At 40.4% G+C, this 22,824-nt stretch overlaps 2 protein-coding genes across 3 annotated transcripts in view; both read left to right on the top strand.

Moving 5' to 3' along the window:
• Positions 1 to 461: 461 nt before the first annotated feature.
• hbs1l (HBS1-like translational GTPase) lies at positions 462 to 20,472 on the top strand. 2 transcript variants are annotated; one of them, XM_023401177.2, is made up of 18 exons: positions 582 to 752; positions 1,381 to 1,449; positions 1,744 to 1,875; positions 2,089 to 2,340; positions 11,552 to 11,660; positions 11,798 to 12,039; positions 13,033 to 13,198; positions 13,911 to 14,028; positions 15,444 to 15,590; positions 16,116 to 16,190; positions 16,368 to 16,485; positions 17,000 to 17,068; positions 17,179 to 17,283; positions 17,927 to 18,017; positions 18,292 to 18,400; positions 18,535 to 18,635; positions 18,949 to 19,093; positions 19,348 to 20,472. In XM_023401177.2, exons 1-18 carry the CDS (start codon positions 710 to 712, stop codon positions 19,357 to 19,359), a joined length of 2,103 nt encoding a protein of 700 aa, XP_023256945.1. In that variant the 5' UTR covers positions 582 to 709; the 3' UTR covers positions 19,360 to 20,472. The 2 variants fall into 2 exon arrangements, with proteins under 2 accessions (XP_023256946.1, XP_023256945.1); XM_023401178.2 differs by lacking the exons at positions 11,552 to 11,660; positions 11,798 to 12,039; positions 13,033 to 13,198; ... (9 more) ...; positions 18,949 to 19,093; positions 19,348 to 20,472 and adding an exon at positions 2,960 to 5,642 and having other exon boundaries at positions 462 to 752.
• Positions 20,473 to 22,649: 2,177 nt separating this feature from the next.
• Positions 22,650 to 22,824, top strand: part of aldh8a1 (aldehyde dehydrogenase 8 family, member A1) — a 5,024-nt gene continuing 4,849 nt past the window's right edge. The window contains exon 1 of the mRNA XM_087172630.1: positions 22,650 to 22,668. Coding sequence (XP_087028756.1) covers positions 22,650 to 22,668 — 19 coding nt within the window. The remainder of the gene's footprint in view (positions 22,669 to 22,824) is intronic.

The raw sequence follows: 22,824 nt of genomic DNA, 5'->3' as shown, positions 1-22,824 counted from the left end.
AGTGTTTGTGTGTAAGCAGGCTATTCGCCATCATCATTATCATCTCAGCCTTCATCATCATCACGAGGCTCACTGGGTTTTCAAGAACAGGACTAATGACAGATTAAGGTATTAACCCTTTACTGTTCCTTCTGTTCACACAACTTTCTTCCTGATATGGCCTTGGTGATTAATGATTGAATTATACGGAATATTATCGTCATTATCGTTCCCTCCTAGTCATTCCGATAAACTGTGCATGTGTCTATTATTGCTGATAATTATCAGGCATGCAAACGCCACCAAGGAGTCAGTTTCTCTCTGTTGCAGACAGCGTGCAAAATGTGCAGCTTGTTTGGGAGATCTGATCCCAGGCCGCGTTGGTGGAACTGCAACAGGAAGTTACGTCAATGAAAAAAAAAACAAAAACTTGCCTTGAAAGCAACTTTTTAAATTTTATTTTAATGACTAGACTTGTGGCCACCAAGCCAAAGACACAAATGTCACAAAATTTTAAAGTTAAAAAAATACCTCTGATTTAATGCATCTGAGGCTGCAGAATTAAATCTGACTTGCCTGCTGCCGTAACTTCACGCAGCGGCAGCGCCAGCAGCAGAAGCAGCAGTAGCAGCAGTAGCAGTAATGGCAGCCGGGCGGTGAGACACATGTCACAACAGTCTGTGAGCCGAAAAACATTATCGCGGGGGCCGAGAGACGACACTTAAACAAAATGTCTCGGCACAGAAACGTCCGAGGTTATAACTACGATGAAGGTAGATAACCCTTACTAAGTGTTGGTCACGGTTTAAACGTCATGGCAAGGCCTCGAACCGCTAAACTCGTTAGCCGCTAAGCTACAATCCATGTTATTGATTGTAGCTCTAGCAGCTAACAGGTAGCTAGTTTAGCTGGCAGGATAATGTTGGTGTCGTGTCACTTGGCACCTGGCACTAGATAAGTGGCAATATAATACTACTATCTAGTTACATATTCAAGCTATTAGGGTAATGTTATACTTTTTAAACTCAATGTGATATTTCTAAAGCAAGTTAATATTGTAGCTAGTGTTCTTGTTTACTAAAGTTAACGACAGCTACTTAGCTAGCTCGCTAACTTTCCAGTGTTTTGGTAGGAATGTTACAAGCTTGTAATTCATTGCTGGCTGTGCTATAGATACACCCCCTGTCCAAATTTGTCAAATTCTACAGTTAAATAACTATAGAGAATCACTTCGTTCCCAATTTATTGTTTGTTATGCGTTCTGTGAAGTTGCTGACAAGGCAAAGTGACAGCTGTCACAAAGGGCTCTTTCTCTTTAGTACAGCTGCATTTCGTTCATGTGAATGTTTGTGTCAAGCACAGGAAAGGACACATTTGATGCTCTGGTATATTTTTTTCTAGACTTTGAAGATGATGACATGTATGGGCAGTCTGTGGATGATGACTACTGCTGTATATCACCAGCAACAGGTTGGTATCTGTGAATAATGGTGAACTAATGGCACCCTAACTGCAGACTGTGGCAACATGCAATGTATACATCAACAAGTATGTATGTTCACAGATAAACAGCCAATATTAATACACCAGAATTCAATTTTTTCCATCAGTCAAAACAATATCTTCTTGCAATACAGTAATGAAAATAATGTGAGCATTTTAAGTGAATTTTAATTTGTAAAGATGATTTGATGAGTTCAAATGTACATCATACAGCATTAGTTGAAAATAAAGTTTAAATAAAGATGTTTTTGGTTTATTCAGCGAATCAGTTCATCTACTCGCGTCAAGAGAGGCAGCCACCAAAAGAAGAGCCTTTAGAAGAGGAAGAATATGAAGATGAAGATGTTCCTATGTCCCCTACCATCAGTCACAACCTTGACCCTCTTGATCAAGGTAATCTTTTTAAGTTCAGGCAATGTGATATTAGTGACAAATGTCAGAGATCATCTGACTTTTATCTTTGATTTTTGTGTATGAAAATTGAAAGACAGTAAGATCCTGTTGAATTAGTAGTTTTATTTTTACCCTATGTATTGTTCAATATTTAATCTGTTTCTGGATCACAAATACAATGCCTGTAACTAACCTGTGAATTGTACTTTGTAGCCAAGCTGTATTCTTGTCTGGATCATATGCGGACAGTGCTGGGAGATGCAGTGCCAGATTCAGTCCTCAGCCAGGCAGCCATAAGATATGGATTTGACTCACAGAAGGCACTGGATGCAGTCCTGTCTGAAGACACTAAAACAGCCCCTGTTAAAAGAAGTACCAATGAGGAGACAGCTTCGGTAGCAGGAGTTAGCCAAGAGAAAGCGCCACTTCCACAAAGAACCAAACGAGAGCCCGTGGCTGACAAAGGTACGCCTGGAGCAGATCAAAATTTGGTTTACAGTAGTTATATAATAAAGAATGTTTTTAACCAATAGTCATGATAAGTGTATTTTTTTTGTGATGTGGCTAGATATATCTGATGAAATAAGACTAAGATCTGGAAGCTTGCCAGTCAAGAGGACTGCAAATACAAACTAGGAAGCTATCATTGCTTTGAGGAATGAAAGATAACAAGTATTGCCCACAGAATGCTTTGTGATGAGGAAACGAAGGTATTGATATTAAAGAGGATTCAGAGAAACACAAGAAGCGGACTGTTGCACAATAGATTGATAAGTCATTGAAATAGAATTTGGTGACATCTAATGCTGGATCATGATATTTTTGACTGAATACCTGTGAGTTCTTCAGAAAATACTTGAAACTACTCGACCAAATGATCAAATATTATTAATTAGTATTGTGTACATGAAAACAAAACAGCAACTGTTCATTTCACACAAATGTGTGGGATGACACATTTAAGTCATGCAAATGTTTAACAAAGTGCCTTCTTTCTGTTTTTCCCCCCTCACATTTATGGTATGATTCATCTGGCCTCTTGTCTCTCCTCTTCGACACCTGCAATTGGCTTTCGTAAGGTAAGGAGCCTGCTTGTTTGCTTCTCACACAGACATTACATCCAAGGCACATAACCCCCAGCCTGATGGGTGCAAACATTCACAACCACGTACCCCAAATTTGCATGACCACTTATCTCAACATAAGGCTGACCTCGTGGTTAGCAGCTCTGAAAATCTAAATGTTATCCGTCAAAATGTTGGTTCAGGTGTTAGCAGTCTAGCACAGCTCATGTCTGAGCATGAGCAGAAGAGTAACGGGACAGCAGTAGTTGATACAGGGCGAGGTTTGGGTGTTCCCCCATTAAGCACTCTTGCCATAGGACCTAATTCACCTCCATCCACTACGTCTAATCCAAATAGTCTTTCATTGGGAACGTTGGCGTCTTTAAATATGTCCTCAGCATCTCACAGCTCAGCTCCCTCACTCCTCTCAGTTTCACTCAGTAGTCTGTCACTAAATTGCCCTAAACTAACAACTGCAGGCTCTTCTGTGGCTGCTCCTCCTGGGTTCGGGAATCTCACTTCTGTCCTCCAGAGCAATCCGCTTTTAGTGGGAGTTGCAACAGGAGGCAAAACCACAGTGGCTGATCCTAAGGGAAGCCCATCATTGGCTGATTTAATCCAGGAGCACTCAAACCACAGCCCAACTATCAGTAACTATTTCCCCACTCCCCATAGTAGTGGAATTTCTGTAAGGTGTCAGGGTATGGCTGCACCAGCACAAACTTTCTCATTGTCTGAGCTAGCTTCACAGCACCAAAACAGGAGCTTGCATATTCAGTCTCAATCACAGAGCACTGAGCGACTGACAGATACACTTACCCTTTCTAAACCACCCAATATTACCGCTACATGCCAGGGTGGGACTGTCTCACTGTCACAGCAAGCCTTGCAGCATCAAACCAGCAGTTCCTTAGCTTCCCCTCAACCTGTCAACACTGAATCTACTGCAAATGCACTGAAACAACCACCTGGCCTTTCTGAGCTGCTCTCTTTGTCACATTTGGCTTCTGAACACAAAGGCAAAACCTCAACCACCTCATATGGGTTGCAGTTCTCCCTCACTTCGCTGCTGTCACCAGCAAAACCAGAGAGGGCGGGTGTGTTGGCAGAAAGTACTTCAGAATGTGGCATCAAGTGTAAGCTCGACCACAAATCGAACCACCAAAACTCCAGGCAACCTAATCTGGGCCAGACTATTGATTTGAGCGAACTCATGGCCCAGTCACATGGAGCGGGCCCTCGTCACTCCAACAACGACCTCCCTTCACTCTCTTGTCCAGCTCCAGGATCCTCGGCGCAGGAGTCGTCAGTTTTTGCAACACCTTCAGTATTTGCCGCTACTTTGTTGACTCAAAGCCGCAGACAACAGAAGATGACAAGAAATGTATTGAAGGGAAAAATAAGAAGTCAGAGGACAGGAAGTGGATACCAGGCCTTCCTCTGTAAATCGCAGGACAACTCCAAAGAACAGCTTACCCCACTTTCACCAATTGTACCATTCTGCTTTGACACGCCATCACCCGATGACATCGTCCGTGCTAATCAGCGAAAAGCTTTCACCAGGTAGACGAGTAAATAAAAAAACCCACTAAATTCAGTTGTCCAGGTTGGTGCTAAATTGACTCACTTGGGATGAGAACCTCAGATCTTTTTGGTGGCCTCTACTCCACCTACTGAACTAAAGTCAAAAGAGATGCAGCTCTTAGGGTCATCAGCCCTAATGTGTCTTTCTAAGTACTGTGTCCCACAATCAGTCATGTGGAGTGAGGAAACTTTGGGACCAACAGATCAACACAATGACATGCTCGCTGCTGAACACTGCTAGAAAATATTTGCTTGAAACAGTATTATCAAGGTAATTATTATATTTCTTACCGAGGCAAAGAGAGCAAAGAGACAAATCTTATGTTGCTACTATAGACACAACAATAATGTTTTAGTCAAACAGGACAAAGACCGAACTACTCAGAACCACTCTGGCAGCTTGAAATCAATTGCAGCTAATGTTTCAAAGGATTTTAGGAACTTTTAGAAAGATTTGTCCTCATTTTCTGTATATATTTTAAATTTTGAGTCTTATTTTTGTATGCTTAGATGGCCATTGGCTTTTTAATTTTTGTATGACAGTAAAGTAGTGTAATCTTAGCCAGGGAAAATTAAAGTGTCTCTTCTGGCATGGCCTCTTTTTTTTTTCTAGCTTTGAGCTGCATGAACCCTCAAAAGAGAAAAAGAGGTTGATTTGGTTGCAGGTGTGCTGCAGCTATTGGAATATGGATCAGTTAACCATTGTACTGGTTTACTGCTGCCTTTGTTTGAGATCATGGGGTTGACTTTTTGCTTTAGAGGACACCTGGAGATTTTCCCATGAGAGAGCGAGAACACACACACACACACACACACACACACACACACACACACACACACACGCGCACAGACGCACACACACAGACAAGAGTAAACAGTTTTTATTATTTGATATTGACAAAATGAGTTTAATATGAGTGCAAGCACTGTGAATAAAGAAAGTACTGATTAATGCAAAATGAATGCCTTCACACCTGAGGTAAAGGTTTTTCTTTCCTTGCTTTTATGAGCTTTTAATATTACGATGTACAGATGGGTTTGATTTACACTGGGTGTGTCATCACACATTGCCAGAGGTTAATTTGTTCATTTTGAAATAAAGATGACTGAATTTATGTACTCTTGAGTGCGCCTATGTCTGGGCGTGTCCTCCTGGTTGTTTGTGGGTGTGCGTTTGTCTGTCGGTGTCTAAAAAAAACATAGTTTTGTGTTTAATGGATTCTACAGTTAAATACGTACTTTTTTCCTTACTTGTTACAATCTAATATATAGAGTCACCGAATATGTACGACACCTTTTTGTTAAGAAAAAGTCTATACTTAAGGATGAAGTAGTTGTCATCAATGTTAAACCATTTAGGGGTTGAGTACAGGGCGTGACTATTATCTGAGAGAACTATTTAAGAAAGAAAACTGCATAATGTATCTGGTGCAATGTTTGCACTTTTTAGGCTAGGCCAAAGTTTTTTAAGTCATCTCACATTTTTAGTGTGAGTCATTAGTATTGGTTTGAACGGATAAGAATGAACAAGGACTGCTTCAAGGCATGGCTGATAACATCTTGCACTAACAGCAACAACTGTAAGGTGCCCTGTTGTACACATGTGGTCGTGCAAACCATAGAAACTGGTGGTCCTACTCTTTTTGCCAGGTCACTTGTTTGTACTGTTATGAGGCATGAGAAAAGGAAAAGAGCTAAAAGCAATATTTTCATATGGTTGAGTCATTTTCTTGCTCTGCCTTATGTGTCAGTCATACTTTTTGAGTTAAGAGGAAAGGTTTAGGTTAGATGTGTGTAAGCTTTATACAGGTGCAGAAAGGTTAGTGAAGTGGACCCTCAGGGTGTCAAACATAGAGTGGTGAGCCTGAGGGAAATGATAGACAATAAAGGGCACATAGTGGAAATAATGACAAGTCAAACATTAGAAGTCAAACAGGTTTCTCAGTGTAATACTGGGAGGATAATGATGTTAAGAAACAATTAGGTGTATTAGTGATGCTACAGTTTGCTTAGAGAGTGCATGATTTGCAGTAATTTTAGATTTTGCACTGAGGAAAATCTACAAACGATCACATACCTTATTAACAAGTGGGTTTGTCCATGAACTGTTTTGTCCTTTTCTCTAAAGGCGAGCCAGTGTGTGGGTTTGAGCAGGAAGCTGCACTCTTGGAGAAAATGTCACCCCAAGCACACATCGACTCGACACAGCAGCCGATCATCTTACTCTGTGTCTCTTTTACACCACCTACGTAGGAAAATCTGATCATGTCTCTCAGCTTTCACAGCTTTGACAGAGGCTTTGATAGATCAAATCATTTTGTGTCTTTACAGGCTCTGCATTTCTGCAAGGCGTACTTGTTGCACAAACATTGTTTTGTTGTGATGGAGTGCCAACGCTGGAAAATACCATTTTACTCACAGCAAGTGGTCAAAAGAAAACAAGTGCATATGGACATAGATGGCTTCAGTATGCTTTGTTGATGTTGAAGTGGGTTTAGAGGAAGAAAGGCTAAGAGAGACACAGGTCTTTATCTGAATGGAAAAAGCTTCATATTATAAGAAGCTTGCAGCAGGCATGCACATTGGCTTTTTGAGATCATTCTGGTTAATTTATTGTTCACTTGTTGGGCTGTTGTAGCTTGACCTGTGACAGAAGTAATGCTTTTGTGCAAATTGACAAACAAATCATTCAGATTCAAGTGTCATGCTTTGCTTGGCCTTTTCATGTCTGTGCTCCAAATCACTTTCTAGTTCACTCAATCACTTTCCCGAATGTAGTAAAAACTGAACATGTAGTAGTAGTAGGTTATTTACTAAATTCAGGTCATGGTCACTTTCTGAATCGTTACTTGGTGTAGGGGTGCACAACTCTGTATATAATAACTTTTTACTACATTTTCCCCCCAAGATTTGCAGGGAAACTATTTATTACAGATTTATTGCATTAGCTACATGGTCTACATTAAGACAGACAATATCATCCTAACGCACAACGCTAAGGGTGCAAGTTAATATCCAACTCCTTTAAACTTAATATTTATCACAGGACTGTACACAAAATATTAAAGCCTTGTCCAGAAAATGAAGGAGGATGACACTGTTTATTGTCCTCCTCTAAACTCCAAAGGGTAAGCTCCTCCGGGCTGCAGGGGTTTTCTGATATTTTCTTGCAGCCGAGTCATTGTCATGTGGGAATGAAATTACACAGAGGTGTGACTCAAAATTAAGATTTGAATATGAACAATCTTGCAGCCGTGCTATCCATGAAAATTTGCAGGAGTTTAGCTCCTTCCACAGTTTCCTCCATCATTACAGCTACAATCTTCCAGTATGATCACCAATGCCTTATGGCAAATGCAGTAAGATGTTAGTTAATCTTTAAGAATGCATATGGCAGAATCTTTGGCCTTTTATACCCTGTTTCTTGCTCCTTAGGAAACGCTGGATGTGTAGTCATGTCTGTCACTCAAAACAGGCACTGCTGGACTCGAAGCAAGCACTGAAGGGAAAGTGGGGGCGCCACAGAGTATCACTTTAAATAGGACGACATGTTTGTTTAATTATTTTAGTGAACAATATAAATCCAAACGTGCCTCGACATGACTGGTTATTGTGCTGAGGACAAGACATTAATCTCACTATAGTTCTGTTTTGATATACTGCTGTGTTTACAGACACAACAATAGGTGAGAATTCTCAGGTAGTTGGTATGACTCAAGTTGACTGCTGAGTAGGTACTTGTAGAGGATGAGGAGATATAGCTTATGAAATGTTGAGGAGTGGTACTGACACTGTGTGTGTGTTTGTGTGTCTGAGTGCAACTCATCTTGAAAGTGGTCAGGTAGGTCTCTACTGAAGGCTTTTCCTTCAACCAGCACTCTCATTTCCTTTATAGTTGTTTTTCATTCATGTCTTCATCGAGTTTTAAAATGTGAATGAAGTCTAACTTCTATTTTGGTTCACAGGTATATCCATTAAGTTAGCGCAAAATCAAGCTATATTGTGCGAGGGAGTGCTAGAATGTAGCTTAACATATACCACGACAGGAGATTTTACTTTGTCCCCATTTAAATATTTTTTCTATTTGCACTATTAGTGGCACATTGTTTTCTACACTGTACCTGAAGATCCTTTGTCGCAGCCAGAGCAAGACGAAACTAATCTGAGAGAGAGCTAACTTTGACACAGTCATATCGGCCTAGACTCAGTCACAATACATGTTTTTCCCCTCGTTTTCCCCCAGGGTAGGACTATAATGATTTGAGTTAAGTCACACACAGTTCTTGTCTTTCACAGCCTTTAGCGGCCTCAAGTGGTGGGGAGCCTCAAAATCTAAATTTACTCTCCAGAATTCTCAATTTTAGTTGTGATGACCAGCTGTTCATAGAGTTTTCAATCAGTTTATTAACCATTGATTTGAGAGAGTGTTGTGCTTTCCTGAATATTGAGAGCATGTGCTCTTGACACTGTCAGACAGGGATAGAGACATTAGAAGACACTTGTGTGTATTTGGACAAGGGGGGGGTGGGGGCGGGAGTGATATTTGCATATCCTGGGCGGACTCCTCTTATCCTGTGCTCAGTTGGGCCCTCAGGCCAAGGTGTACAGATGAGTCACTCACTCTAAGTCACTGTAAAGGTCCCCTATCAAGAGAAGTCCTGGATGGAAGGGGGCCAACTGTTTACCTGCCAGTCTAAACAGTGTAAAGAGATACTGCTCCGAGCCTCAGAACAACCTGTGCTGTGAAGCTATTCTCAGGCCGCCCCACTGTTAGTGCTGCCCCCAGGCTAGCCCAAAAAAAAATTACCTGGCAAGTCAGTTGTTTGCAAAGGTATTACAGTGTTTTGACAGAGCAACATGTTCAGTAGTTAAAAAGGGGGTTGTTTATTGCTTAAGACCTTGGGGGAGTGTGGTTGAGCGCACCTGTCTGTTTCACCCCAGGTTAAAAATAAAGATTTTGCTGTTCCTCATTGCCCTATTATATAATTTAATCTAAATAGAGCATTAATCTCACAGCTAATGTTCCAAGTAAGTGGACTGCAAGCTGTAGGCTGGTGTCGGCTGTTTGACACAGGTGGTAGAAACCTACATGTCACTGTAGTAGGTGCAAAAAAAGACTCCAGCTGCAGGAAGAACCCAAATTCCCCAGAGTGCTTTTTCTGTCTCATGTTGCTGCCTTCTGCAGGACAGGGCAGCATCAGATGACACATATTGATGCAGATTTTCAGTGATGATGGTGTTAGAGATCTGTAACTGTTTTGAGGTCCATCTATTACAAGAACAGGTAGTTTTCAGATCTTTTTTAAAGTGCAGCTAGCAGTTTTCATTAACTATAACCCTTTTTTAAAAAAAAAAAAAAAAAAAAAAAAAGGTATAGCTTTGATGATGCTCGACACTGGTTGTCCCCTTTTTGACCTTTTGGACACATGTTGATCACACTGTGGAAATAAACAGCGTGCAAATGCCATTACTTTATAAAGAAAAAAAGCCTCTTCAGAGTGCAGTGAACTGCCTAGTTCATATATCACTGTTTCAGAATGAGAGGGACTTTTTCTGTAATGCAGAGACAGTCATCCAGAGAATACTTGGTTAGAGAAAGTCCATTAATAATGCTGTTGAATGACACCTCCTTTCCTCTCATTTTCCCTCAGGGTATTTTTTTTTTATGATGAATAAACTGCATGAAGCTCACAGAGGCACACAGAAATGATCAGTATAATGTTTAAAATGCATGCTAAAGCTATATATATATATATATATATATATATATATATATATATATATATATATATATACATACAACATGTATATAATATATGTATATATATATATATTATATATATGTATGCAGAAAGGTAGCAGTGTTTTTCTTGCTTGATGAAGGTTGAAGTGTTGAAATTTTATCAATGAGGAGTGTGTGGGCGTTTGTTTATCTGTTTTCACACAAACTAAAAATATAAAAGGAAAACTGATGGAAATTACATTCTCTGACCAACATCAGCCTTTAAAGTTGTCACACGTCCATTATGAGATATTTGTGTGTTGTGCGTGTCCTGTCGTGTTAATATATATATGTATATATATTGTCATGTATATACATGTATTTTAATCGATTTAGCGTGATGATACACACATTCACCTCCAGCGCCGCACTTTGCTGATGTGACACTTTTTCAAAAGATTCATTCCGCGAAATGCTTTGTCACGCTGCTCTATTTACGTGGAGACGGGAGGCAACGGCTACTTCTGAAATTAACCCTTTCTGAACCAGGATGACACTGCCACACACATGCACACGGTGTGCAGTTGGGTTGGCTGTGCAGCCTGATCTAAATGAATCAGTCGCAGGTTGATATGACTGGGACCGGTGGCCATTTGGGACCGGGATGACAAAGCAATGATATCAACAAGTCTCACTGCTGCAGAATATGAGAGTGCAACTGATTGCATCACATGCTCAGACTTCAGAATATCTATGTTATATGCCGGTAAGTGGCAACTATAACCAGAAAAATAGTCATAAGCAGTACATTTTAGTAATATCCTCTGGATGTCCTAACACCACACTGAGTGCTGTACATTGCTGAATAAGCTGTTTTCTGTGTTTCATGTTATTTCCATGTGTTTTATATTGCTATCTAACAGATGTAGGCAGTTTCACAACAAATGTGATGGAGTTAGTCATTTTAAAAGGAAAAGCTCAAATCTCTTCTTTAGACTCAGTCTGCTGCTCCACTGTCAACTCTAAACAGATTATTGAAAGTGTGAACTTTTACACTAACATGATCTTTATACAGGAATCCTGGTCTTGACAAATATGTGAAAAATACACTTGTGTACAGAGTGGGAGAGACCATTCAGTCTTCTCCTGGCTATGAAAGATAGAAGAGACTGTTTACCAATACATATAAAACATTTATAGCTCTTTTTAAATAGGAAAAAATGTTATATCCTCTTGTCAGAGGCCACAGTGAGTCATGGCTTCCATTATTTTTAAGCAAGTGTACATTTTGTTCCTCTCTTCCTAGCTAAAAGCAGAGATGCGTCACACAATAAACTGGAGTCTGAGGTGGTACCCAAAGTGGCTCGAATGACTGTCTCTGGCAAGAAGCAGACCATGGGCTTTGATGTTCCCAGGTATCTAAAACACCTCTGCACTTTTGCTGCGATTGATTTCGGAAGCTGTATGCTGGCATAATTCTCATTTGTTGCAGAGAAGACAAAGAGTTGGGTTTCATCTGTGATTTAAAAACTCGCCCACATTCTCTCCTCAGCACAGCGGAGAACGGCAGCATCACTGCATCAGTTCGCCGTGGCGGCAGTCCTGAAAACGCAAACGTGACGCCTGCCACAGAGGCCACCTCCAAACGTCCTGAGACCCCGTCTAAAGGCTCGAATGGAGACGAGCCCTCCACAGTTCCCACCCCAGGCTGCAAGTCCCGTCAAGCGCTCAATATCAAGGCTGAGCTGGAGAAGAGACAGGGGGGCAAACCTCTGTTAAATCTGGTAGTTATAGGTAGGAAGAAACAACATAGCAACAACACCACTCATAAACCACCACAAGAACCACTTGTAACATAGAACTTTAATTCGGGCTATAGCACATAAAGTGATGGCACAATTACATACATACTTGTTTCCTACAGTGCACACAGTTTACAGTTAGATTCGCAGAGGAAGTGCTGTTTGCTTTGTTAAGCAACTGAAGTTTTTATTTTTGGGGGATTTTAAATATTTAGAAATACAGCAACTAAATATGTGTTTTTTGAGTTCCATTTTTTTTTTTTAAATGAAGTTGTGCTTCTTGCATCATCCCTTGCAGAAACATTTCAGCTCTCCTTCCAAAATTTACTTACATTTCAAACAGTGTGCATGAGGTCCACACATTGCAACATGGCTGGTGTAGGGTGAAAAAAAAAAAGAAGGAAATCAGCCCCCCCCCCCATATCCTTCATTTTGTGAATGCACACTGTATGCTCCTTACATTAGTAAAACCATTTACTATCTGATATTTAAATGTGATGTTTAATCTCCCCCTTTTGGTTTCCATGTTTGGTGTGAATTTGTCTAAGCTTAATAGCAGCGAGTGAGTTGAACTGCAGACTAGCGCAGTTGCTTGATCATATTTTGCTCATTCTCAGTTAGAATAAGTGACTAGGTAGTTTCAGAAGTGCAGATGATTCTAGTTTCCCACAGTCTGTGAAACCTTTCGTTTTACCATGGCCCGTCTCCCTTCCCCCTCTCACCCTTAATCCTTGTTCCCATTTCTGTCTACCTCCTTCCACTTATGCAATTCTGCTTCTGTGGCTTCCTTTCTCCATGTCTTATGTTCTCTCTTTCTCTACCTGTCTTATCACTCTTGCTACAGTCTTCCTGTCTGTGCCAGTCTGTCCCCATCTCTCCCTGGTGTCGTCCCACCCCTCCTCCAAGTCCTTTTTCTCTGTCACTTCCTTTCTTTTTACATCCTTAAACATTTGACATTATTACACTATTCCCTCCTTCTCTGCAGGTCATGTTGATGCAGGTAAAAGTACGCTGATGGGCCACCTGCTTTATCTGCTGGGCAACGTCAACAAACGTACCATGCACAAGTACGAGCAGGAGTCAAAGAAGGCGGGCAAGGCCTCCTTCGCCTACGCTTGGGTGCTGGATGAAACTGGCGAGGAGAGAGACAGGTACATTTTGAATGTGAAGCTACGAAAATACGCATGGACAAAAATTCTCTCTGCACAGGTCAGGTGTGGTTGCAGATAGACAAGGACACTTGTGAGGTGCAGATGCTTACGAATCTGTCTCCTCTGTCCGTCTGCTTCTGGTTGATAACAAACAAGCCTGAGTCGAACGTTTTGTCCAGTTGCTGGTGTCCCAGTACTAGTGATGGAGATATAACATATGACATAGTCTTGTCCAGGATGTGATCTGGACAAAAATGCTTTCTCATTGGAATGGTTAAATCTTTCCTGCATTAGCTGGAATGTGTTTTGCTTTTTGACACGGAAAATAGGTTATTGTTGAAATCATGTCTGCATTTGCCCCCTCTCTGTTGTTGTCACCAGACTGAAACGGAAGCGAAATATGCCAGAAACAGAAAGTGATTCGGGTGGGAATCCTTATTCACTTATCAGTAACTTCTGAAGTGTGCGTAATACAGCGACAGACTGAGAGCCGCGCCCACTAGAAGACGTTGCTCTTGAACTGAAATTGACCGGGGCTCTAAATCCACATCCTTTTCCTGGTCCAACTACTCCGTACACGAGATTGTTCTATTTACAGTATTTCTCCACTTAGTTTTACTTTTATCGCACACGCTATTGATGATTTTCATCAACTGGGTCATATAGTTGGGGAAAAAAAAAAAAAACCCTTAATTATTTGTGTTTTCTACAGAGGTGTGACAATGGATGTAGGCATGACCAAGTTTGAGACGAACTCTAAGGTGGTGACCTTAATGGATGCGCCTGGACACAAAGACTTCATCCCCAACATGATCACAGGAGCTGCACAGGTAGACCATGTAAAAGTCTTCAAGCAACATGTGCTATTCACAAACATGAAACTAAGTGATGAACATGGGCCACATAAGTGTTTGAAAGTGCAGTAATGGTACTTGCCTTTCTCATTTTGGTTTAAGTCACAAATGATTTTTGAGTGATTTAGAAGACTCAGCATTTCCTTTTTTATTAATTAATTAATACTTTTTTTTTTTTAACCACTTTAATTGTTGCAGCAACACAAGAAATAGGCCAAGCAGCATATAGATACATAGGAGAAAAAACATCTATCAAACTATAGTAATATTAAGTTAAATATAGTTAAACATAAAGTTGAAATATAGCAAAGTGTAATTTACATAAGAGGTGAATCATAAATTATAATATAGTATTAGAGAAGGTGATATGGATAGAATCCTCTATCACAGTTTATGTAATTTAATAATGCAACATTTACACATATTGTTAATATAGAAAAGTCTGTCAAGGTACTGAATAGAGAATATTGATTTTTACACAAAATATTAAGATTCTTCCAGTAGCTCTGAACATATTAGTAAGCTGCATTTGTGGCTTAACCACCATAAGATCTCAACTGCTCCTTGATGTGACATTAAGCTTTTCTCTAACTTTGCAAATCTCGCCTCTGATTAAAATCCTTTCCGTTCCTCACTATACCCTTAGCTTGCCACACCCGTTAGTGTGATTTGAAATAACTTTCGTGGTTTGGGTGTTGGTGTCAGGAGGTGTATTTGCCGGCATGGGTGTGTTTGTCTGTCCCTTTTTTTTGGGGCTCTAATGTAATTTCTCTTTTTACCATATGACTGTCTTCACGTTCAGCCTCTTCATGTAGTGACTAAGGGGTTTCTGTTGTAAGCAAATTAAGGTGTCAGTCAGACACGTACTCTGAGGGTTAAGAGGATGTTTGTCAGCCAGAAATTAGCCAGTACAGCATTTTTTCATTAATTTAAAAAGAGCTGAATTACAATATTTCTATATTGCTGCATGTTTGATATATTTGACTGTATTTTTTCTTTCTAATATATAAAGTAAACAAGCAAATTTGATGCATGATTTCCAATAAATTTTTACAATTTTATTGAAATATGAACAGTAAATTGTATGTCTTGAGCACAATTTGTCTATATATATATTTGTGTATATATATATATATATATATATATATATATATATATATATATATTTGTATATATATTTCATGCTTGCTAACATTACAGACACTGCTCTTAACACTGCTCTTTTTAACAGGTGTCTCATTTTGCACGTGTATGTTCAAACATCAGGATTCAGTTATGAAATTACCTACTGAGTAGGGTTAGTGGTTATGATAGTGGTTATGATACTCACATCTGCATCAACACAACTGGATGCATGCGTGTCTTATCTTTCCTCTGGGTTGTGTCTCCAGGCCGATGTGGCCGTGCTTGTGGTGGATGCCAGCAGAGGAGAGTTTGAGGCGGGCTTCGAGGCCGGGGGTCAGACCAGAGAGCATGCCCTGCTGGTGCGTTCGCTGGGCGTCACTCAGCTGGCTGTGGCCGTCAACAAGATGGACCAGGTCAGATCTGCCGCACATCACTGACACACAGTTGGGATGACTTTCTTTTGCTAGCGCTGTTGACCACAAATATTGTGGTGCATCAGATGCAAACAATATTATTCTCATAAAGTGGCAAAGTGGTTTTTTCATTTTCACAAATACACATGAATCCTGGCTCCACGGGGACATGTAATTAAAAATCATCTGAAAGTAGTTTGGTACTTTTTAAAAATCTGATAATTTTTAGTGAAAGTTGTAGAAACTGAAAGTGCAGAGCATTAAGAACATGGCGGTTAAAATCGAGTCATCGAGAATTTGTATTGTTTTTAATCAAAGTTCATTAATCAGCACCACACAGTGTTTCTGTCAGGAGAGAAGGCAACCTTAGGGAACTATGTGCGTGTGATTTGTATTTTTGTGTTGTTTGTTTCCTACAATAACTGGCATATCGCTGACACATTTCCTTTTCAAAGCCGTGCTGAAGGGGAAACTTTCGCTCTGTGTGCTTTTTCTTTTTCCTCTATGTGTGTGTGTATAAATCAGGTAAACTGGCAACAAGAACGTTTCCAAGAAATCATCTCCAAACTTGGCCATTTCCTCAAACAGGCGGGATTCAAGGTGAGTTGGCACTAACTCGCTCGACATCTTGACGTCTTACAATATTAAACCCTTCATCAGTGCCAGTGTATTAACTGTTGTTTTATATAGAGGGCTCCAAAAGTCTGACTCATTTTGGCTAAGAGGAAGTATTTCCGAGTTTAGGAATTTGAAACTGGTGTTTATCTGTTTTTGCAGGAGTCTGATGTTTTCTACATCCCCACCAGTGGCCTGTCAGGAGAAAACCTCGCCACCAGGAGCTCAGTTTCACAGCTCACCTCCTGGTACTCTGGTCCCAGCCTGCTGGAGCAGATTGGTAATGTACACTGGCATGCATCATCCGGCCCGAAGCGTTCCCTTTTGACTGCATTTCTGCCATTTTTCACCATGGGTTTTTTGCAAATGTGTGAAGAAACAACACAAGAGTCACTCATAGGTTTTTGTGCATGGGCAAAGAAAATCTGCCAATAATTATTCCAACTCACGCAGATCTTTTGAGTATCAGTTATTTACCTTTTCAAATACAGTTTGCTACTCAAAACGCAGATTTTCAGTGAAACAACTCTTCAAAATAACTCACTGTAGCACAAAATGACTGTTGGATAACAAAGAAGAAATTAATTACAGTTTCTTCATAGTTTTACTTTCACTCTGTAGAGCACCGTCACTTCTGTTAAAGTGCTGATCATCTGGACTCATGTCCAGTAAGACGACTATATAGTGTTATTCATCCAGTACCAGTGAAAATGATTCATCACCCCGGTCACCAGGATATTCACTAGCCTTTCCTCTTTTTTTTTTGTCTACTGTGTTTTTCTTCTCCTCTAAAGATGCCCTCAAATCTCCTCAGAGGTCTGTAGACAAACCTTTCAGACTGTGTGTCTCAGATGTGTTCAAAGGTAAAGTCACTGATTTATACTTTCATACTGTGTAAGATTTTGTTCCTGTCCCTTTTCATTTCTCTTTTTTAAATTAAAGAGGTTGCTGATGTTGCGTTCTCTCCTCTCAGACCAGGGTTCAGGCTTCTGTGTAACAGGGAAGATCGAGGCAGGTTACATTCAGACTGGGGACAGAATACTGGCTATGCCTCCTAATGAAACCTGCACTGTCAAAGGTACGCACTGGTGTGTCTTTGCTGCCATTGTGCTATTGTGGCTGACTTTGGTACTTCAATTTTAATCTTTATGCGGCCTACAGAGAATTCATTGATGGCAATAAGGTTTCTAAAGCCATGATTTTAACTTGTTAATCACAAGGACAGGTTAATGCTCAGTTATTGTCTGCAGCAGCAGAGCATGAAGCCTGAGCCTCTGAACCTAATATGTATATGCAAGAGAGAGTTGTTCATAGGCTAACAGGAATGCCCCGCATCTCACTCACACACTCGGTGTGTAGATTCAAATACTTGACACTATGCTTTTTTGTTTTACACAACATATGTATATAAGGGAAATCTTGTGACAGTAACACTAATGATGAGCTTAAGCAAAAAGGACAACACACACTGCACAAAATAATAAAACATTTGAATTAGTTAAAAAAAAAAAAAAATTTAGTTTAAAGTAACTAAGGGCAAACAGCATAATAACGTGTCTCCACGGAGGACGCTAACCTAAGACTAAGCTATGCTAAAATATAAGTCCTGTCACTGTCAGGTTCAAACACACCTGCATTTGAGTAATGGATGACTACTGAGTGAGTGGTAAACACTGCCATCCAGTGGTAACTAGGTTACTTACACTCTGTTTGCACTACAGGAATTACTCTACACGACGAGGCTCTGGACTGGGCTGCAGCAGGAGACCATGTCAGCCTGACAGTCACCGGCATGGACATCATCAAGATCAAGTAAACAAGTGACATATGGCAAATTGCAGTGTATTAATTAAAAGAAAAAACAACCTTCCACTGTGGTTCAGCTTTGGTCTTAGTCAGTTGTTGCACAGGATTGTATGGATGCTAGTCCAATTATAAATAAAGGCGTACACCTTTACAAGACATCAGTCAATGCAGTAAAACCTGTTGTGCTCTCAATACCTCTTTCTGATGATGTGATCCGTTGTTTTCATTATGCCTAGATTTTATTTATGTGTTACATTTTCTGATACCTGCTTCCTTCCAGTGTGGGCTGTGTGTTCTGTGATCCTAAGGAGCCTATTCGAGTCTGTACTCGATTCAGAGCCCGAATCCTCCTCTTCAACATCGAGGTCCCCATCACACAAGGCTTCCCAGTAAGTGCAGGCAAACACACTCTGACACTCGTACTACTGAGACCTTTTTATGATAACTGCGTGTACTCTACGTTCTGTTCTTGTATGTATATGTTTATTAACTGTGATACTGTTTCTGTGTGTGCTCGGTGTAGATATTGTTGCATTACCAGACAGTCAGTGAGCCGGCCACCATTAGGAAACTGGTTAGCGTTCTACACAAGAGCAGCGGTGAAGTCCTCAAGAAGAAACCAAAGTGAGTTTATAAATACATACATCAATTCCCAAAGCACTGAAGCTGTGGCTGGAAACTGTGAAGCGTAGAATAAATTTACCTAAAACAACTTTAAATTGCTGCTTTACAGTGCTTTATATCATCATGTGTAAAGTGCTGTAGCTTTCTCAATGGAGCTGTCTTGCTTCAAAACATGACACCAGAGCGGCATCACCGCCATCAAACCATATAGAACAGCTGATAGTAATTTTCCAAGAAATGCTTCATATTACTCGTATTACTTACTCTATTAAATACAATACATAAGACAGAATCCATTGTTTTTCCTGTAAAGGTGTTTGAGTAAGGGTATGAACGCCATTGTGGAGATCCAGACCCAGAGGCCGGTGTCATTAGAGCTGTACAAGGACTACAAGGAACTGGGCCGCTTCATGCTGCGATACGTAGGCTCCACCATTGCTGCCGGTGTCGTCACTGAGGTAAAGTGCAACTAACATTAGGCCCGAGTCAAAACAACATATAGATTGTGTGTTACTGCATTAAAAAAAAATGAGTTGATGTTCTAAACTACTATCCTGTTCTGTATACTGTACATTTCTCTTCTACTCAAGCATTTAGGCCTGTTCAACCCTGTGGAAGAACTGACACTAGATGACACCAACTGTAGATTTGTTTTTTCCTTTCTTAGATAAAGTGTCCTTCGTAAGTTTCTTTTTATTTCTCCTCACCGCAGATCAAAGAATGAAGACCCATTTCCATCAACACAGAGCCGGTCAGGGCTTGCTCTGGAGACTGCATGCAGCCAGAGACAAAGTGCAATTCCTCAAAGAGATGTCACTCATGGACCCAGAGCATCACAACTATCCATCCATCACTCCATCCAATGCAGTAGCTGCTTCACCTGACCGCTCCCGGCAACACTGACTGCACAGATACCGACCATTTGGCGAGATGCCTGATATCCTGACACAGTGATGCTGAGCACCCAGCTCCCCCCCGCTTCACATTTCTTCCCTGTGTGACCATTCGCCTGCCAGTAAAACCTTATTGCTCTCAAATCTCTTGTTTGATCAAGCCAAGTCAATAATACAATCAGACTCTGGAAGACGATGCTACCAAGCTGAGATTTCCACAGTGCTTCATTTCCCTGTTCTCTCCTCGAAGGAGCTACGGCTGGTCATGAATTCTGACTTAAAGATTTGAAACCTGATGTAGATCAGCTGTGGTGGTTAAGATGACATTTACTTTCTGCTGTATTTAAAGAGTGAAAGAACAAGTCCACATTTCTCCCTTACTGTATGTAAAACCTAATATGAGGAATGAGGATTCTGCATCCTGTTTACATCACAACTTTTATCCATAATAAGGCTCTTCTAATCAAAACTGCTGACCTGAAGTAACTAATTTTAAATTTAGACAGAAATGAAAGAATGTGGTGTTGTCATGTGGGAGTTGAGGGCAAAATGTTTATTTTTATTTTTATTTTTTTACCATTAATATGTCTGCATCTCAAATTACATAGCTAAGGGGACATGGTCTACAAAGACATTTAAATGTGTACTCTAATTAAGATAGAGTAGTTTGTGAACAAAAAGGGAAACTAAAATTTCCACTTCCATTTGGAGAAAGAGAGAATTCTCATTTATAGAGATAATTACTTGAAATGCTTCTGCAAAGGAGATGTTCAGTAAAGCAGCAAAATGCTTTTAGAAGGGCTTTTTTTTATTTTAATTTCTTACAAAAGAAAGACTCAGCTGAATGGAGGTGGGAGGTTGTCGATGGAGCTGTATTTCTGTTTCTCCATGTGTTCAAAAATGGTGTGAAAAAAGATGATGCGAAATGAACATGACATCAGTAATCTGTGGTTTTGAGTTTTGATTTCAGTAGTTTGAAGTGTCCACTCTGAAAATCCTTTTAAAAGCTTGGTGACGGGTTTAAACTGGGGTTTTCAATGTCGAAAATACGCATCTGAAAGTACGTAGGAAGCGCGAGAATCAAGACGTGATTGTTTTCCCGTCAAGTTTGACAGTGACACACCTGGGGTTGCTCCCACTGGAGTGGAAAGCACCACAAAAACCAAGGAAATTTCTTCTTAGTTAAAGTTGTGTGAGAAAGACGGGAAAGATCGGAGGAGATTGGGGTTTAATGAACAGCGAAAGTAAATGGATCTCAGGATAGACACCTTAAGCCTTTATTGGACAGCACAGACATTAAAAGAACAAAGTAGTAAATAGGGGTAAAAAGACATAAAGTCAGATACAGATGTGTAGATAATGTGTTTGCAATTGTGAGAGTTTCCTGGATGCGGTCTTTTCTCAGATAACACTTTGGTGGCTGTCAGCTATAAAAATGTTTGACAAAGGTGCTATGAGATGAAGTGTCTGATTAACAGTGAGCAACTTCTTTTGTACCTGTATGCAAACACAGAAAAGTGTGTGTGCATGAAAGTTGGCCATAGGTTTATTAGGCAGGGAATGAAAAAAGAAAAAAAAAAGTAAATGCATATACATACAAATGCAAATACATTAATGCTGCAATATGTACAGACTTGGTTAGTCTGTTAATCTTTTTTTAAACTGTCTCATGTTGATTTAACTTAGCTTTATAGTTACGGTGTTGTTTTTCTGTGTTGTGTGATTTGACAGGGTTCGTGACTTGATGCACCACGCAATCCAAGCCCTGACTTATCTTGTGTGGTTCGGTTATCTCTGATACGATGCTACTTATTAATATTCATCTTAATATGACTCACTTGTACAACGTGCTGCCTAAACTGCTATCAGTCACAAACACCGCAAAAAGTGTATGTGGTGCAGAGGCGAAGGTCTCAGAAATCATTGACGATATCTTCCATTTCTCATGATGAAGAATTTCCACCATACAGACAGATGTGTGTAGGTCACACAGCTGCCACAGGATGGCAGTGTTCAGTAGACATGACAGTTCAGCACACACTCTGGTCCTTCACAACACAGTTGGACACTTCCACAGATGTGTCTGAGTCTGTGTCTGTCACCTTGAAATACATTTGAAAGGCAACGCCTGAAATTTTTTTCGTCTACAGACCTCTGAGAGGCCTTAAACGCATCCAGCAGAGCCAAGAGGAAGATGAAAATAACAACTGTTGATACTGTAAGTCTGGCAGCCTGTACCATAATGAATGATGAATCACTTTCTCTGTAAATGGTTGAGTAATGCTGTGGCTTCATAGTCAGAAGCCGCACTTTCTGAATCAGTACTTTCTAAAACTGACACACAGTTGTCACCCTTGTGTACACACACACAAAAAAAAAACGCTTCAGGACCATAAACCTTTCAGTATGTCTCATGGAGAACTGTGTGTAACTTACTGTTGAGTTCTCACGATACAGAAAGGTAAGCACTTGCCTTGCCCTTCCACTGTGGCCTTGCATGTCTTTGCGCTAACAGGATTGCATAACATAAAATATATAAAAGTGAGCCCGGTGATGTCCATTGGTGGGATATAGGCTCCGGCCCCCCTTGGGGCCATTACAAGGTTTAATCTTTAACATTTAAATAGGAAAAAAAGCCTTTAGGGAGAGAGGCCTGCTGCCACTGAAAAGGCCTGATACCTAGCTGCTATGGAGCTTTTGATTACATCACATGATCATCAGGCGAAGGTGTTTTCCCAGTTTTCATGGAACTGTAGATTTAGACATTTCTTTCCTGTGCACCTCTCTTCTACTTCTGTCTCCATGAAGTGTATTTCCACGTCCATTAGTATCCTGCTTTTGACACTTGTCCTGTTTTTTGATGATTCAGGATATGCCGTTTACATGAGATGTGAAAAATATGGGTTTCACATCCTTGTACACATTATAACAGTACCCAGATTTCTGATTGTGTCCCATCTCAGCCATGAGGTGGTTCAGAAACCTGCAAGGCGTTTACAGTATAGGCAGTTTACAGTATGAGGTCAAGTTTCTGAAAGCAGGATAAACTTTTAACATGAGCAAACCATAACCAGGATACTCGGTGTCAACAATTAATATGAAGCTTAGTTTTTATGCCAACATGCAAGTTACACCTGGCAGTACTGGGCTCAATGAAAAAATAAATCCTGCCAAAAATGACTAAAAAAATACACACCCCCACCCACCCACTCCCTTTTCAGTTCTGATTTTCACAATGCACTGACAGCTGTGATAGTGGTAACATGACTGACCAGTGTTGTGCTCTGGGAGAAGCA

This window comes from Seriola lalandi, unplaced genomic scaffold, assembly GCF_002814215.2.
Source record: "Seriola lalandi dorsalis isolate HSWRI2012SDOR001 ecotype SW California unplaced genomic scaffold, Sedor1 jcf7180002053531, whole genome shotgun sequence".
Taxonomy (NCBI): Eukaryota; Metazoa; Chordata; class Actinopteri; order Carangiformes; family Carangidae; genus Seriola; species Seriola lalandi.
The sequence above is the reverse complement of the archived record's forward strand: the minus strand, read 5'-3'. Positions and strand labels throughout refer to the sequence as shown.